Below are 13,864 nucleotides of genomic sequence, written 5' to 3'. Positions count from 1 at the left end.
CCCGGGAGCGCAGAGTTGAGAAGCAGCGTGGCTCAGTGGAAAGAGCATGGGCTTTGGAGTCAGAGGTCATGAGTTCAAATCCTGGCTCTGCCACTTGTCAGCTGTGTGACTGTGGGCAAGTCACTTAACTTCTCTGTGCCTCAGTTCCCTCATCTGTAAAATGGGGATTAAGACTGTGATTCCCACGTGGGGCAACCTGATTCCCCTGTGTTTACCCCAGCGCTTAGAACAGTGCTCTGCACATAGTAAGCGCTTAACAAATACCAACATAGAGAAGCAGCGTGGCTCAGTGGTAAGAGCACGGGCTTTGGAGTCAGAGATCATGGGTTCAAATGCCGGCTCGGCCACTTGTCAGCTTAACTTCTCGGTGCCTCAGTTACCTCATCTGTAAAATGGGGATTAAGACTGTGAGCCCCACGTGGGACAACCTGATCCCCCTGTGTCTACCCCAGCGCTTAGAACAGTGCTCGGCACATAGTAAGCGCTTAACAAATACCAGCATTATTATTATTATTATTAGAGAGCCATGTTCAGAGCCACCAGCGTCAGTCTGGAGGGAGGCACGGGCACCATGGCAGAAAACAAGCTAAAAAGGCAGCATCCACAGACCTCGGGGCCAGAGAAACAGGTATGACTTTGGGAACCAGGTCGCCATCGGTTCATGGAGAAGCAGCGTGGCTCAGTGGAAAGAGTCCGCGCTTGGGAGTCGGAGGTCATGGGTTCAAATCCCAACTCCGCCGCTTGTCAGCTGTGTGACTTTGGGCAAGTCACGTAACTTCCTTGTGCCTCAGTTACCTCATCTGTAAAGTGGGGATTAAGACTGTGAGCCCCGCGTGGGACGATCTGCCACCTGGTATCCTCCCCAGCGCTTCGAACAGCGCTTGGCACCTAGTAAGCGCTTAACAAATGCCATCATTAAGTAACTGAGGCCCAGAGAAATGAAGTGATTTACCCAAGGTCACAAAGCAGTATTTATTGTGTGCTTACTATGTGCGGGTGTGCTAAGAACGTGGGAGAGTACAACAAGCATTTGTATTTATTATGTGCTTACTATTACTACTATGTGCAAAGCACTGGGCCAAGGGCTTGGGAGAGCCCAATCCAACAGAATTAGTAGACACGTTCCCTGCCTACAATGAGTTTAGACAGCAGACGTTCCCTTCTCCTGATTGAGCTTACAATCAAGGCTCATTTCCTCATCCTTTAAACTGAGCCTGTTATCCCAACTCTGCCCCTTGTCAGCTGTGTGACTGTGGGCAAGTCACTTCACTTCTCTGGACCTCAGTTCCCTCATCTGTAAAATGGGGGTGAAGACTGTGAGCCTCACGTGGGACAACCTCATTCCCCAGTGCTCTGCACTTAGTAAGCACTTAACAAATACCAACATTATTATTATTATTATTATTATTGGGCGGAGATTGTCTCTATCACTTGCCAAATTGTACACTCCAAGCACTTAGCACAGTGCTCCGCACAAAGTAAGTGCTGTCTCCCCAATTAGACTATAAGCCTGTCAATGGGCAGGGATTGTCTCTATCTGTTGCCAAATTGTACATACCAAGCGCTTAGTACAGTACTCTGCACATAGTAAGCACTCGTGGCTCAGTGGAAAGAGCACGGGCTTTGGAGTCAGGTCATGGGTTCGAATCCCTGCTCCTCCACCTGTCAGCTGTGTGACGGTGGGCAAGTCACTTCACTTCTCTGGGCCTCAATTCCCTCATCTGTAAAATGGGGATTAAGACTGTGAGCCCCAGGTGGGACAACCTGATTCCCTTGTGTCTACCCCAGTGCTTAGAACAGTGCTTTGCACATAGTAAGCGCTTAACAAATACCAAAAAAAAAAAAAGTACGAATGAATGAATGAATGAATGAATGAATGAATGAATGAATGAATGAATGAATGAATGCAGAGGAGAGGGCAGGGAGGTCAAGATGGACGAGATGAAGCTTCTGCGCCTGCGCCATCCTCGCCCCCCGTCCTCTTCCTGGGGGGAGGGGGCGGGGCCAACCGGAGGCTCTGGAAGACGGACAGGTCCAAGACCCAATCAGGAGGCGGCTGAGCTGCCAGCCGGAACGGTGGGCGGGACCCCCTCCGCTCCCTCCCCTCAGTGATTGGCAGGCGGTCGCCGGGGTGCGGCTGTGGCAGCCAATGGGGAGAGGGGAGGGGAACCGAGTGGCGTGCGCGTCGGCCAATGGGGAGAGGGGAGCGAGGTCACGTGGGCGAGGCAGGGCGAGGGGAGGCTTGGAGGGGTCGGAGGCGATGGCGGCGGCGATGGCGGCCTGGTGGGGGTTGGTGGTGCCGCTCATCTCCAGCCTGCTCGGGGCGGCGGCGGCCGAGCAGCAGGTGCCGCTGCTAGTCTGGTCCAGCTACAGGTGAGCGGCCCGGGCCCGAGGCGGGGCGTCGTCACCATCAGCAGCATAATGATAGTGTTTGGTAAGCGCTCCTATGTGCCAAGCACTGTTCTAAGCGCTGGGGGCGGATGCGAGGTCATCAGGTCGTCCCACGTGGGCCCCCCCCCCCCCCCAGGCCTCATCCCCATTTGACAGATGAGGTCACTGAGGCCCAGAGAAGAAGAAGAAGAATGTTGGTATTTGTTAAGCGCTTCCTATGTGCAGAGCACTGTTCTAAGCGCTGGGGGAGATCCAGGGTCATCAGGTGGTCCCACGTGAGGCTCACAGTCTTCATCCCCATTTGACAGATGAGGGAATTGAGGCCCAGAGAAGAAGAAGAATAATGTTGGTATTTGTTAAGCGCTTACTATGTGCAGAACACTGTTCTAAGCGCAGGGGGTGATACAGGGTCAACAGGTTGTCCCACGTGAGGCTCCCAGTCTTCATCCCCATTTGACAGATGAGGGAACTGAGGCCCAGTGAAGTGACTTGCCCACAGTCACCCAGCTGACAAGTGGCCGAGCCGGGATTCGAACCCATGACCTCTGACTCCTAAGCCCGGGCTCTAATAATAATGGTGGTATTTTTTAAGCGCTCACTCTGGGCCGAGCACTGTTCTGAGCGCTGGGGGAGAAACAGGGTCATCAGATTGTCCCAGAGAGGCGCACCGTCTGAATCCCCATTTTCCAGATGAGGGAACTGAGGCACCGAGAAGTGAAGTGACTCGCCCCAGCCACACAGCTGACAGGCGGCGAAGCCGGGATTAGAACCATGATCTCTGACTCCTAAATCCGGGCTCTTTCCACTGAGCCATGCTGCTTCTCATCATCACCATAATAATCCTGGTATTTGTTATGCACTTACTATGTGCTAAGCATTGTTCTAAGCACTGGGGGGGATACAAGGTCATCAGGTTGTTCCACTTGGGGCTCACAGCCTTCATCCCCATTTTACAGATAAGGTCACTGAGGCCCAGAGAAGAAGAACAACAATGGTGGTATTTGTTAAGCGCTTACTATGTGCCAAGCACTGTTCTAAGCCCCGCGAGGGGGATACAAGGTGATCAGGTTGGCCCACGTGGGGCTCACAGTCTAAATCCCCATTTGACAGAAGAGGGAACTGAGGTCCAGAGAAGTGAGGTGACTTACCCAAAGTCACCCAGCTGACAGGCGGCAGAGGCGGGATTAGAACCCGTGACCTCTGACCCCCCAGCCCGGGCTCTTTCCACTAAACCACGAGAGAAGTGAAGTGACTTGCCCAAAGTCACACAGCTGACTAGTGGTGGAGCCGGGATGGGAGGCCGGACCCCCTCGGTCCCCCTGACCTCCTCCAGGCCTGCAGCCCCGCTCCGCACCTCCTCCCACCCCCTTATTAAGTCCAAGCATTCTTAATAATAATTATGGTATTTAAGCGCTTACTATGTTCCAGGCACTGTACTGAGCACTGGGGCATACAAGCAAATCGAGTCAGACACGCTCCCTGTTCCCCTGGGGGCTCACAGTCTCAACCCCCATTTTACAGACAAGGGAACTGAGGCACAGGGAAGTCCCGTGGCGTAGTGGCAAGAGCCCAGGTTTGGGAGTCTTGTGTTCTAATCCCGGCTCTGCCGCCTGTCAGCTGTGTGGCTTTGGACACGTCACTTCACTTCTCGGTGCCTCAGTTCCCTCATCTGTAAAATGGGGATGAAGACTGTGAGCCTCACGTGGGACAACCCGATTACCCTGTATCTCCCCCCGTGCTTAGAACAGTGCTCTGCACATAGTAAGCGCTTAAATATCAACATTATTATTATTATTATTATTATTACCTGACCACCCCCTGGACTCTCTCGGCAGCTCCCTCTGGGTCCCGCTGACCAACATTCACGAAGGTCACATCACCACCGACTCCCAGCTCGCTTCCTACCTGGACCCCGCCGTGGAGAAAGGCCCCCACAACATCTTGCTGTTCCTGCAGGAGAAGGTGAGCTGGGATCCTTGGCCCGCTCTGGAGCAGAGGGAGGTTGGGGTTGGGTTCCGGTGCTCAAATTCCCTGTTCCCAAGGAGTCGGGCACAGTCCTGGCTGTTTTGTATTTCCAAAGTACCCTTAACATTGGATTACTGCCAGCTATCAGTCAGTCAATCGTATATTTATTGAGTACTTACTGTGTGCAGAGCACTGAATATAATGCAATATAATATATAGAAATATACCATACTTAATGTAGTACAATATAACAGACACATTCCCTGCTCACAGTGAGCTTATCATCTAGAGGGGGAGACAAATATTACTATGAATAAATACATTTCTTAAATAGATTCCAGCTATAATAAATTACTGATATGAGGTAGATCTGTGGCTGGGTACTATTCTGAACTTTTTTTTTTAATGGTATTTGTTAAACCCTTATGTGCCAATCACTGTACTAAGCGTTGTACAAGATAGGTTGGATACTGTCCTTGTCCCACACGAGACTCACAGATTTAATCCCCATTTTACAGATGAGGTAACTGAGGGACAGAGGAGTTGTAACTTGCCCAAGGTCACACAGCAGACAAGTGGCAGAGCTGGGATTGGAACCCAGATCCTCTGTTTCCCAGGCCTGTGTTCTTTCCACTGGGCCACGCTGCTTCTCAATGACAATGTGATTATCAGTAATATTTTCTAAGTGATTACTGTGTGCAGAGCCCTGGACTAAGCGCTTGAGAAAGTATAATTCAGCAGAGTTGGTAAGCCACACCCCCTGTGAACAGGGATCTTACAGTCTAGAAGGGAAGACAGATAAGTAAATAATTTTGCGGATATGTGCATAAGTTCTGTGGGGCTGAAGCGGATACCAAATGACCAAAGGATACAGATCGAAGCAGGCCCAGGTCTGCGTCCTCTGCTTCCTAAAAGTGAGGTTCTCCTGGCTCCTTCTCTGGGCAGAAAGAAGCAATGGTGGGAGGAATCTAATGCATAACCCATGACATCGTGCGGAATGGGGGAAGGGAATGAAATGGACCAGGGTCCACAGGGAATTCTGGGGGGCGTTTGTATACTAAATATGTGTTAAGCGGACCTGACAACATGGCCAGGTATGCAGAGGCCAAACCAGTAAATAAATCCAGAGTGGTCAGGGGTCCTGGACTGTGGGAATGGGGAAGCCTGAAGCCAAGAGAGGGCTGTTTACTGAGTCCTCAGGCTAAATATCTGGCCCTGCCCTGTTGGAGTGAGATGGGCTGGAGCCTGCAGGAGAGTTCAAGATAAGATCAGCTCCCAGTTGTCGTGGGAGGGCCTTGGTGGCCAGTATAACTTGTTCCACACCTTTACCTCCTCTGTAGGGGGGCGGGGGTCTGTGACCGTCGGGCTCCAAGGGCAGGCGGGTCTGGCGGGCCGGGCCGGGTGTCGGTCAGTCCGGTCCGGGAGAGGCCCGGCCGTTCTGCACCAGAGAGGCCCAGGCCGGGCACTGGGGCAGCAGGGGGACCAAGCAGTCACCCGCGTCTTGAAACGCTCTGCTCAACTTCTGAGGGTCTCGATCCTCACTGCTTCAACTTCTGAGTCTTCTGCATCCTCACCTTGGGCCCCCCTTTTAGAAAGCGATGAGGGAGAGCTGGGCCTTGGGATGGCCTTGATCAACATGCTGGAAAAATCCCCTGCAACTCCGTTCGGAATTTCGCCCTGCAGAAAGTTTGGAGAGTGAGCAGGAGCCTTCTTGAAGCCCGGGGAACTAGGTCTTTTGGACGCTTCCCCTTCCCCCCACAACCAGCTCCCACCATAGTTCCCTCCTTTGGTCATGTGCCTCCTGACTGGTATTCTCGAGGCTTACCCAGCTGCTCCACTTCCTCCTGGCGCCTCCTCCCCTGAGCCAGCCTCAGCTGAAGGTTCCTCTCAGGGCTGAGCTGCTATCAGGGGGCAGTTTCCTCTTCTCTGGCCTGGCTGATTCATAAGAGAGGGAGGAAGAATGGAGAAAAGGAAGAATGAAGCCACTTCCGGCTTCCCCTCCCTCGCCACGCACTTCCTCAAGAAAAGTTGGCCATGATGACATGAGAAGGGACCAGTTGGAAACTAGAGCTCCCGGCCCTACTAAGCCATCCCCCCACCCATAGGCGACCCTCCCCTCATGATGCCCCCTCCCTCTCCTCCAGCTGAGCGTCGAGGATTTCACGGCATATGGAGGAGTGTTTGGCAACAAGCAGGACAGCGCCTTCCCCAATCTGGAGGTAGGAGACCCTGAAGGGTTCCTGGCGTGGCTTGCGTCAGGGCCTTCTCTACAGGGTTTGAGGTGGGTTCCGGTTTGCCCCATCCAGTTCCCGTAGACTCTGTGGGGCGGGAGTAGGTAGATGGCCATGAGTGGGAGACCAGGTCTCCTGGGGTGGAGATGTGGGGGCTGGTGGGACTTAATCCCAGAAAACAGGCCTTCGGTTTGCGCAGGGGCAAATCAGGTGACCTTTCGGTTGCACCAGGGGAGGGAGAGCCTACTTGCTGGGAAGTTCTGGGGCTGTTTCTAAAGTGTGTTGAGATCCGTGGTGGAAAGGGACTTTGGCTTCTGGGTGGCACTCGGATACTGGTCCCGGTGGTGGGTCGTGAAGGGTGGGAGCTGTCAGTGGGGAAAGGCAGCACGGGTGGGAGGGGTGTTGGCGATGATTGGCGGGCAGGAGGCCAATACCGCTCCCATAATCCTTGTTCCCAGACTAACCGCTCTCCTAGGCTCTGACTCCCGGGATCGGTGACTTAAAAATGGGGGGTTAGGGGGGCTTTCTGAGCCGAGACCCTCCTTCTCCAGAATGCCCTGGAGTCAGCCGCCTCCTCCCTGGTGCTGCCTTCTGTGGATTGGTATGCAGCCAGCACTCTGACCTCCTACCTGAGAGAGAAGCTGGGGGTCAGCCCCCTTCACGTGGACCAGAGCACCCTGCAGGAGTTGAAGCTCAATGCCAGCCTCCCCTCATTGCTGCTCATCCGGCTGCCCTACACTACCAGGTAGGCGCCCGCCACCCATCCCTGCCGCCAGCCCCTGTGAGTGGTCGGGGCTCCGAGGGAGCAGGGAGCTGCGGGTTGGTGCCACGAGGGGCAAGGAAGGTCCTGTCCCCAAGCTTGGCCCATCGATTTGGAAGGAGGGGGTTCTGCCCTCGGGAAGTCTCACCCGGTCTCTCTTTCCCAGCTCTGGTCTGATGGCCCCGAAGGAAGTCCTCACGGGCAACGGTGAGTCAAAGCAGAGAGGCGGCTCTCCTCTCCTTCCCTCGGAACTTGCTGCTTTTCTTTTTCCCCGTCCTCCCGGTCCCCTCCGTCTTCAGGAGTATCGTGGAGGGAGACCTGCTCGGGTCTGAGCCGGGCCATCCTGAGCTTCGGTCCCAAACGCCTGGGCTCCCTTCCCCTCTCCTTCCCCCGGCCGGCGGCCGCTACGGTTCGGTCGGTGTGGCGTCTCCAGTTCCTTCCTTCCCGAGATGGAAGACCGACTTCTCCCTCCCTGCAACCCTCGTCGCGTGGTACCTCCATATCCAGGGTGCTGATACATGGCGGTGCCAGTAGCACCCGCTTCCGAGCAGAGCTCGCAGTGCTCGTTCCATCCAACCAGAGCTGGCCTGGGAGGATGGCCCACGGTGCGGGGAGATGGGAGGGCAAGAGAGGGGAGTGGTAGGCCTCTGGCTGTTTGCGTTCTCCTGCTCCATGGCCTTAAGGGCAGTGGACATCTCGAAATTTGGGTCCACAGCAATGTCCGGGGGGCGTCCTGGGGACCTGGGATGGGTGGCGGAAGGAGCTGCCGCTACGCCTGGGTAACTGACTTCCTCTCCCCTGCACCAGATGAAATCATCGGGCAGGTGCTGGAGTACCTTGAAGCTGGAGGACATCCCCTACCACGGCAGTTCTGACAGCCATGAGGCCCTCCCGGGTAGGTTCCTGCCCCCCTCCCCGCTGCCACAGAGAGAAACGCGGCAGGCTAAGGGGCAGCAAGGAAGCCCAACCGGAAAGGCAGGGTTGAGAAAGCGGCATAGTTTAATGGAAAGCGCATGGGCCTAGGAATCTGAGGACTTGGGTTTTAATCCCAGTTCTGCCACGTGTCTGCTGTGTGACCGAGGGCAGGTCCCTTCACTTCTCTGTACCTCCGTTTCCTCATTGTTAAAATGGGGATTAAGACTGAGAGCCCTATGTGGGATGGGGACGGTTTCCCACCCGATTATTTTGTAACTACCCCAGCTTTTAGTACAGTGCCTGGCACATAGTAAGCCCGTAAATACAACAATTATTATTATCATCACCTTGGCCGGAGACTCGGGCAAGGGGAAATTCCAGGGTGGGGGAGAGGGTGATGGACCTCTTCTCACAGGTGGCCCGAGACGTGTCCGTGGAGGCCGGAGGGTTGGGCCGACAGCTGCTTCAGAAGGCGGCAGAGCCAGAGGAGAAGACTCACCCACCGGTCATCTACAACGACACGGCTCCTCGCATTCTCTTCTGGGCCAAGAACTTCTCTGTGAAGTACAACAACGAGCTGCGGGATCTGACTGCCCTCACCTTTGGGGCTTCGGTCAACTTGACGGGCTCAAGCTGGAATGAATCCAGTGCTCGGTAAGGATCTGGGAAGGGCCAGGGGCGGCAGGACCCCGTACAATCAGACAGGCGAAAGGCCTGCGGTAGGGCTCATTTTGCCAGGGGGAGTTAATGTCCAACGTGAACCAGGGCAGGAGATGTGGGGAGCTGTGGGAAGGAGGCGGTAAAGCCCCGTGTGGAAGCGTAGACTGGCAGAGGGGAACTTCCTGTTGGGTTTTGTATAGGTTGAAGACAAACCTCTCCTACGAGCATGAGTCTAGGAGTCAGGAGGACTTGGGTTCTATTCCTCACCCTGCCACTTGTCTGCTACGTGACCTTGAGTGAATCACTTGACTTCTCTATGATTGTTACCTCATCTGTGAAACGGGGATCAAGACTACAAGCCCCATGTGGAACGTGGACTGTGTCCAACCTAATTAGCTTGTACCTACCCCAGGGCTAGTTCAGTACCTGGTAGCACAGTAAGCATTCAACAGATATCTTTTTTAAATGATATGCGAACAGACATGTGAAGAGTGAGGTAGAAAGGAAAAACTGGATTCTTCCTGAAACCCTGGAACCCACCGTCTTCTAGAGATTCCAGACGAGGGGCCGGTGATCCCCTCTTCAGAGGAGGGTCAGAGAGTGTGGGGCCTAGACTCTTGAGCTGAGCAGGCCAGAGGCGGGGGTGGGCCGCGAAAAGTCGGCCACTCGTCACCGGGCAGGTTGACACGGGCTCGGCAGAGGCGGCCTTTCCTCCGCCCCTTCCGGTGGCAAGGCTGTGATCTTTTGCCTTTCCTTCTCTAGCCTCATGTTGACGTACGACAACCTGTTCGGGTCATCAGTGGTGTCGTTCAGGTGAGGCTGGCGGGGAGCGGTCTATTGTGGGCAGTTCTAACCAGCGGGCCCTCGCCCAGGCTGAAACTCAAACGTTTCCCGCCCGCTCCCAGGTTTGTCCTGTCCAGCCGCTTCTACAAGGTGTCTGCCCGCGACTGGTTCACCCTGGAGCGGCTGGAGATCCGGGCCAACGGCACCACGGCAGTCTTCAACGCCACCCAGGTGACCGGACCCAGCATCTACTCCTTCCACTGCGAGTACATGAGCAGTGAGACCCAGCAGGGTGCCCTGCTGGTGCCCCTGTCCCGCTCCTCGCCCTGGAAGGTGTCCATCGTTGACTTCCAGGTAACGGGGGCCGAGGGGTGGCCCGGCCAGCTCTGAGGGTGGGGACACACCAGGACCCTTCTCGTCTTTCTGGGACCCGGCCTGGATGGAGAGGGCGATGGGTGCCTGGAGCCCGGGGTCATAGGTCAGGGGCCGGACTTGCCCCGACTCCTCCCTTGGGGTGGCAGGAGGCCCGACCGGCCTGGCTTCCGGCCACCACCCCTCTTCTGGCTTCTCTCTTGGAAGATGGAGTGGCCCGATTGCCTCCGGAGGGCCAGACGGATGCCGAGGTTCCAGTCAGCGTCGGGCCCCTTCCACCGGGGGTGGGATGCGACAAGTTCTAGGCTGGAGCCAGTTTCTTTCCCAACCCTCTCCCCACCCTGCAGATCCAAGGGTTCAGCGTCAAAGGGGAGAACTTCTCCTATGCCAGCGATTGTTCGGGCTTCTTCTCCCCGGGCATCTGGATGGGGCTGCTCACATCCCTCTTGATGCTGCTCGTCTTCACCTATGGGCTGCACATGATCCTCAGCCTCAAGACCATGGACCGCTTTGACGACCACAAGGGGCCCACTATCTCTGTGCCCCAGACTGAGTGAGGTGATGGGGGCGGGAGCTGGGGAGGGATTGTCCCCTAGCACCCCCCCATCCCCAGTTCTATGGCTCTGTAGGGAGTGTTTGGCTTCCCTGTCCCTTTCTCCCTGATCACCAAGCGCCCCTCTCGCTCTCCATTCCACATTTAACAGTGTTGGTCCAGCCTCCCTCTCCTTCCCTCAACCCTCTCATCTTGGAATGTTAAGCCCCTACTGGAGGGAGACGCTGCTGGGTATTGCCCCTGAGGGGAGTCTCTTCCTCCCCAGTTCTTTTTCCCCCAACTCTTTCCACAAGCTCCCCAAGAGGGCGAGAGTGACCCAACACAGATCTGTACGCTCTGTCCTTTTGTCCCCTCCCAGACCCCTTTTGGCTGAGATTTCCTCCTTTCCTGGCAAACGCTTAGAGAGGGAAAGGGGGGTAGGGTGTCTGCTCTCTTCCTGCCATCTGCCTTTGGGGCTGGTGGTTGGGGTTAGAATAGCTTCTGGGGCTCCCAGGCACCAGGAACCCACACAGCCTCCTGGCTTCCCGCATCCCAGCGGGGATGAGTGTGGGTGAGAGTGCCAGACCTCCACCCCCTGACCCCAACCCCGGCTCTCACCCTGTTTGAAATGTTGCGCTGTGGCTCGTTCAAGATGTACACATACTTTGACCTCACGGTGTCTGTATATAGTGAAATTAATTGACGAGGCTCTGCTGTTCTTTGCGGGGTGGTCCGGGGGACTCCTTGAAATGATTTCTTCCCTCCCGATTCCCCTCCAGCCTTATTTATTGACGACTGTCCTCCTTGACTCCCTCCTTTGCCTCCTCCCCGGAATTGTGACTTGCTGTGTACTTCAGTGTTGAGAAGCTGCCCCTGCCCATCGGCTTGCCCTTCCCCACTCTCCCACCGCTGCAGCCAGCAGCCTCACGTGCAGGAGGGGAGAATTCACCTTAGGTTGGGGGAAGGAGGAGGGACCCAAGTCTCCCATTCTGAGGGAGAAGGTCGGGAGCCATGGGGAAAGGCGCTCCGGGCTGCTGATGGGGGCTGTTTGTCTTGGGGACGGGGGAAAGGGGCAGGGCTTAGTGTATTCAGATAAGGTGGAAGCCGAATGTCAGCTGCGGGAGGGGGCTACCTAGACCAGAGGATCCAGCAGCAAGATGTCAGGTGCCCCAGCTCCTGGCCTGCTTCTGAGGCTCCCTTTCCCCCCGTGCAGGGTCTGGGAAGGAGTGCAGGGGAAGGTTTAGGGGAGCAGCCTGGGTCGAGGGGTATTTGAGTGTGTCATCTCTTCATTGTATAAATTAAACTGAGGAAATAAAACTGATCACTGTACCTCGTCTTCTCATCCGTCTCATCACTCTTCTCCCAATTGGCAGCGCCGGAGGGGAAACTGGACTCAAGCCCCCAGTGATTTGGGGGAAGTAGAGGGCGTGGGTATGGCAAGAATAATGATAATGGCGTTTAAGTGCTTACTATGTGTTAAGCACTCTTCTAAGTGGTGGAGTATACAAGCTAATCCCTGTCCCACATGGGACTCACAATTTTGATCCCCATTTTACAGATGAAGCATAGAGAAGTTAAATGACTTGCCCAAGGTCACGCAGCAGACAAGTGCCAGAGTGGAGATTAGAACCCAAGTCCTCTGATTTCCAGGCCCATGCTGTAGCCATTAGGCCGTGCTGCTTCCCTGAGAGAGGAGGGGATGGAGCAGGGGGTGGGGGTGGGTTTGGAATCCGTGGGAGGAGGGGCTCCCTTTAACCTGGCAGGGGTTGAAGGAATTCTTGGTGAGGGAGGGAAGGAAAGCCGTGGTCAAGCCCGAATGCTGGCAGTAACATCCAAGAGTTAGGTTGCCTCCTGTCTCCCAGGTGGGAAGGAGTTAAAGGCAAAGCCAAGGTCCTGTAGTGCCGGAGCTGGCTTGGATTGGTCCTGTGGTGAGAAGGAAGCCAGGCCAGAGAGCTGCTTCCTCTGGGCTAGGATGACGGTGCTGGGCCCGATTGCAGCTGCCGCTATCCGAGGGGGAGTCTGGCCTGGTTAGCCCTCATCTCTGCTATTGGGTGGTGGGGCAGGGCTGGGTGGGAATATTTATATTTCACAAGCACAATTAAACAGAACGTGGTGGCTAACCTAATGCCCCCGCATAGCCTGATGCTGCCCCTTTACTAGGGCGAGTGCCCAAAGAGGTGGGCAGGCAGATGGTCTCCCTACCATTCACTCCTAGACCGTTATTTCTGTAAATAGCATTGATGCCCGATGAGTGGGGAAGTTGCCCTGGGAGTCACTGAGGTGGGCGAAGGTGACTGTCTCCACCCCTCCCTGACTTTGGGGGCAGACGGTGGTGACAGTCGGGTGTCAGAAGCCATGCAAAAGCTGAGGGCCGTTTCCAGTGTGAACCGCTCTTCCTGCTTTCCCACGTCCTCCATCTTTCAGGGAGTGACCTCTTCAGGAGAGGTGGTGCCCATGGGGTCCCTGGTCAGAGCCCACCAGGTGATTGGATGACTCAAGTTTTCCTCTCGTCTGTAAGCTCTTTGGGGGCAGGGATTGTGCCCACCGACTCGATTGCACTTTCCCTAGCGATTAATACAGTGTTCTGCGCACAGTACATATCCAATAAATACCACTGAATGATTTTAATTTGTGCTATGTGCAAACAGGACTGAAGAGGAAGGAAGGCAAGTTGGAATGTATTCGCTGGACCTTCCAACTCCCCCACCAAACCACTCCCCCACCAAACCCCCTCACCCATTCATTGTATAATATTTATTCCCCGTTACCCCTCGACTGCCCTGTTAAATCAACCTCCTTCCCTCAGCCCTTACTGCTGGATGTGAGGGAACCACATTCCCTTTCTTTTAAGTGGGGTCTCCAGCTAGTCCCTGTCCATCCATCAACGGTATTGTGGCGTAGCGCCTGGAGCACAGGCCTGGGAGTCAGGAGGTCACGGACTCTAATCCCGGCTCCGCCACTTGTCTGCTGCGTGACCTTGGGCAAGTCACTTTACTTCTCTGTGCCTCAGTTCCCTCATCTGTAAAATGGAGATTGAGACTGTGAACCCAGTGAGAGACGGGGACCCCATTCGCTCGCACCCACCCCGGCGCTTACTACAGCGCCCGGGACATAGGAAGCGCTTAACAAATACGGCCATAATTATTAGGCTATCCCTGTCCACAACCAGCAGGCAGTCTACAATTATCAACTGCCATTTCCGTACTGCTCTTCAAGGGCCGTTGAGAAATCATTCGACACCCATCTCCTATGCCA

General features: G+C 55.3%; 1 protein-coding gene across 1 annotated transcript; it reads left to right on the top strand.

Moving 5' to 3' along the window:
• The first annotated feature begins 2,236 nt into the window (after positions 1-2,236).
• ATP6AP1 (ATPase H+ transporting accessory protein 1) lies at positions 2,237-11,938 on the top strand. The gene is given in 12 exon segments (XM_029067670.2): positions 2,237-2,373; positions 4,227-4,353; positions 6,501-6,575; positions 7,139-7,332; positions 7,514-7,554; positions 8,155-8,177; positions 8,179-8,208; positions 8,210-8,242; positions 8,678-8,916; positions 9,685-9,735; positions 9,828-10,059; positions 10,425-11,938. Coding segments are annotated over 12 exon segments (1,368 nt in total). The 5' UTR covers positions 2,237-2,260; the 3' UTR covers positions 10,635-11,938.
• The last annotated feature ends 1,926 nt before the right edge of the window (positions 11,939-13,864 follow it).

The sequence above is a fragment of the Ornithorhynchus anatinus genome, chromosome 6 (assembly GCF_004115215.2).
Source record: "Ornithorhynchus anatinus isolate Pmale09 chromosome 6, mOrnAna1.pri.v4, whole genome shotgun sequence".
NCBI lineage: Eukaryota > Metazoa > Chordata > Mammalia > Monotremata > Ornithorhynchidae > Ornithorhynchus > Ornithorhynchus anatinus.
The sequence above is the reverse complement of the archived record's forward strand: the minus strand, read 5'-3'. Positions and strand labels throughout refer to the sequence as shown.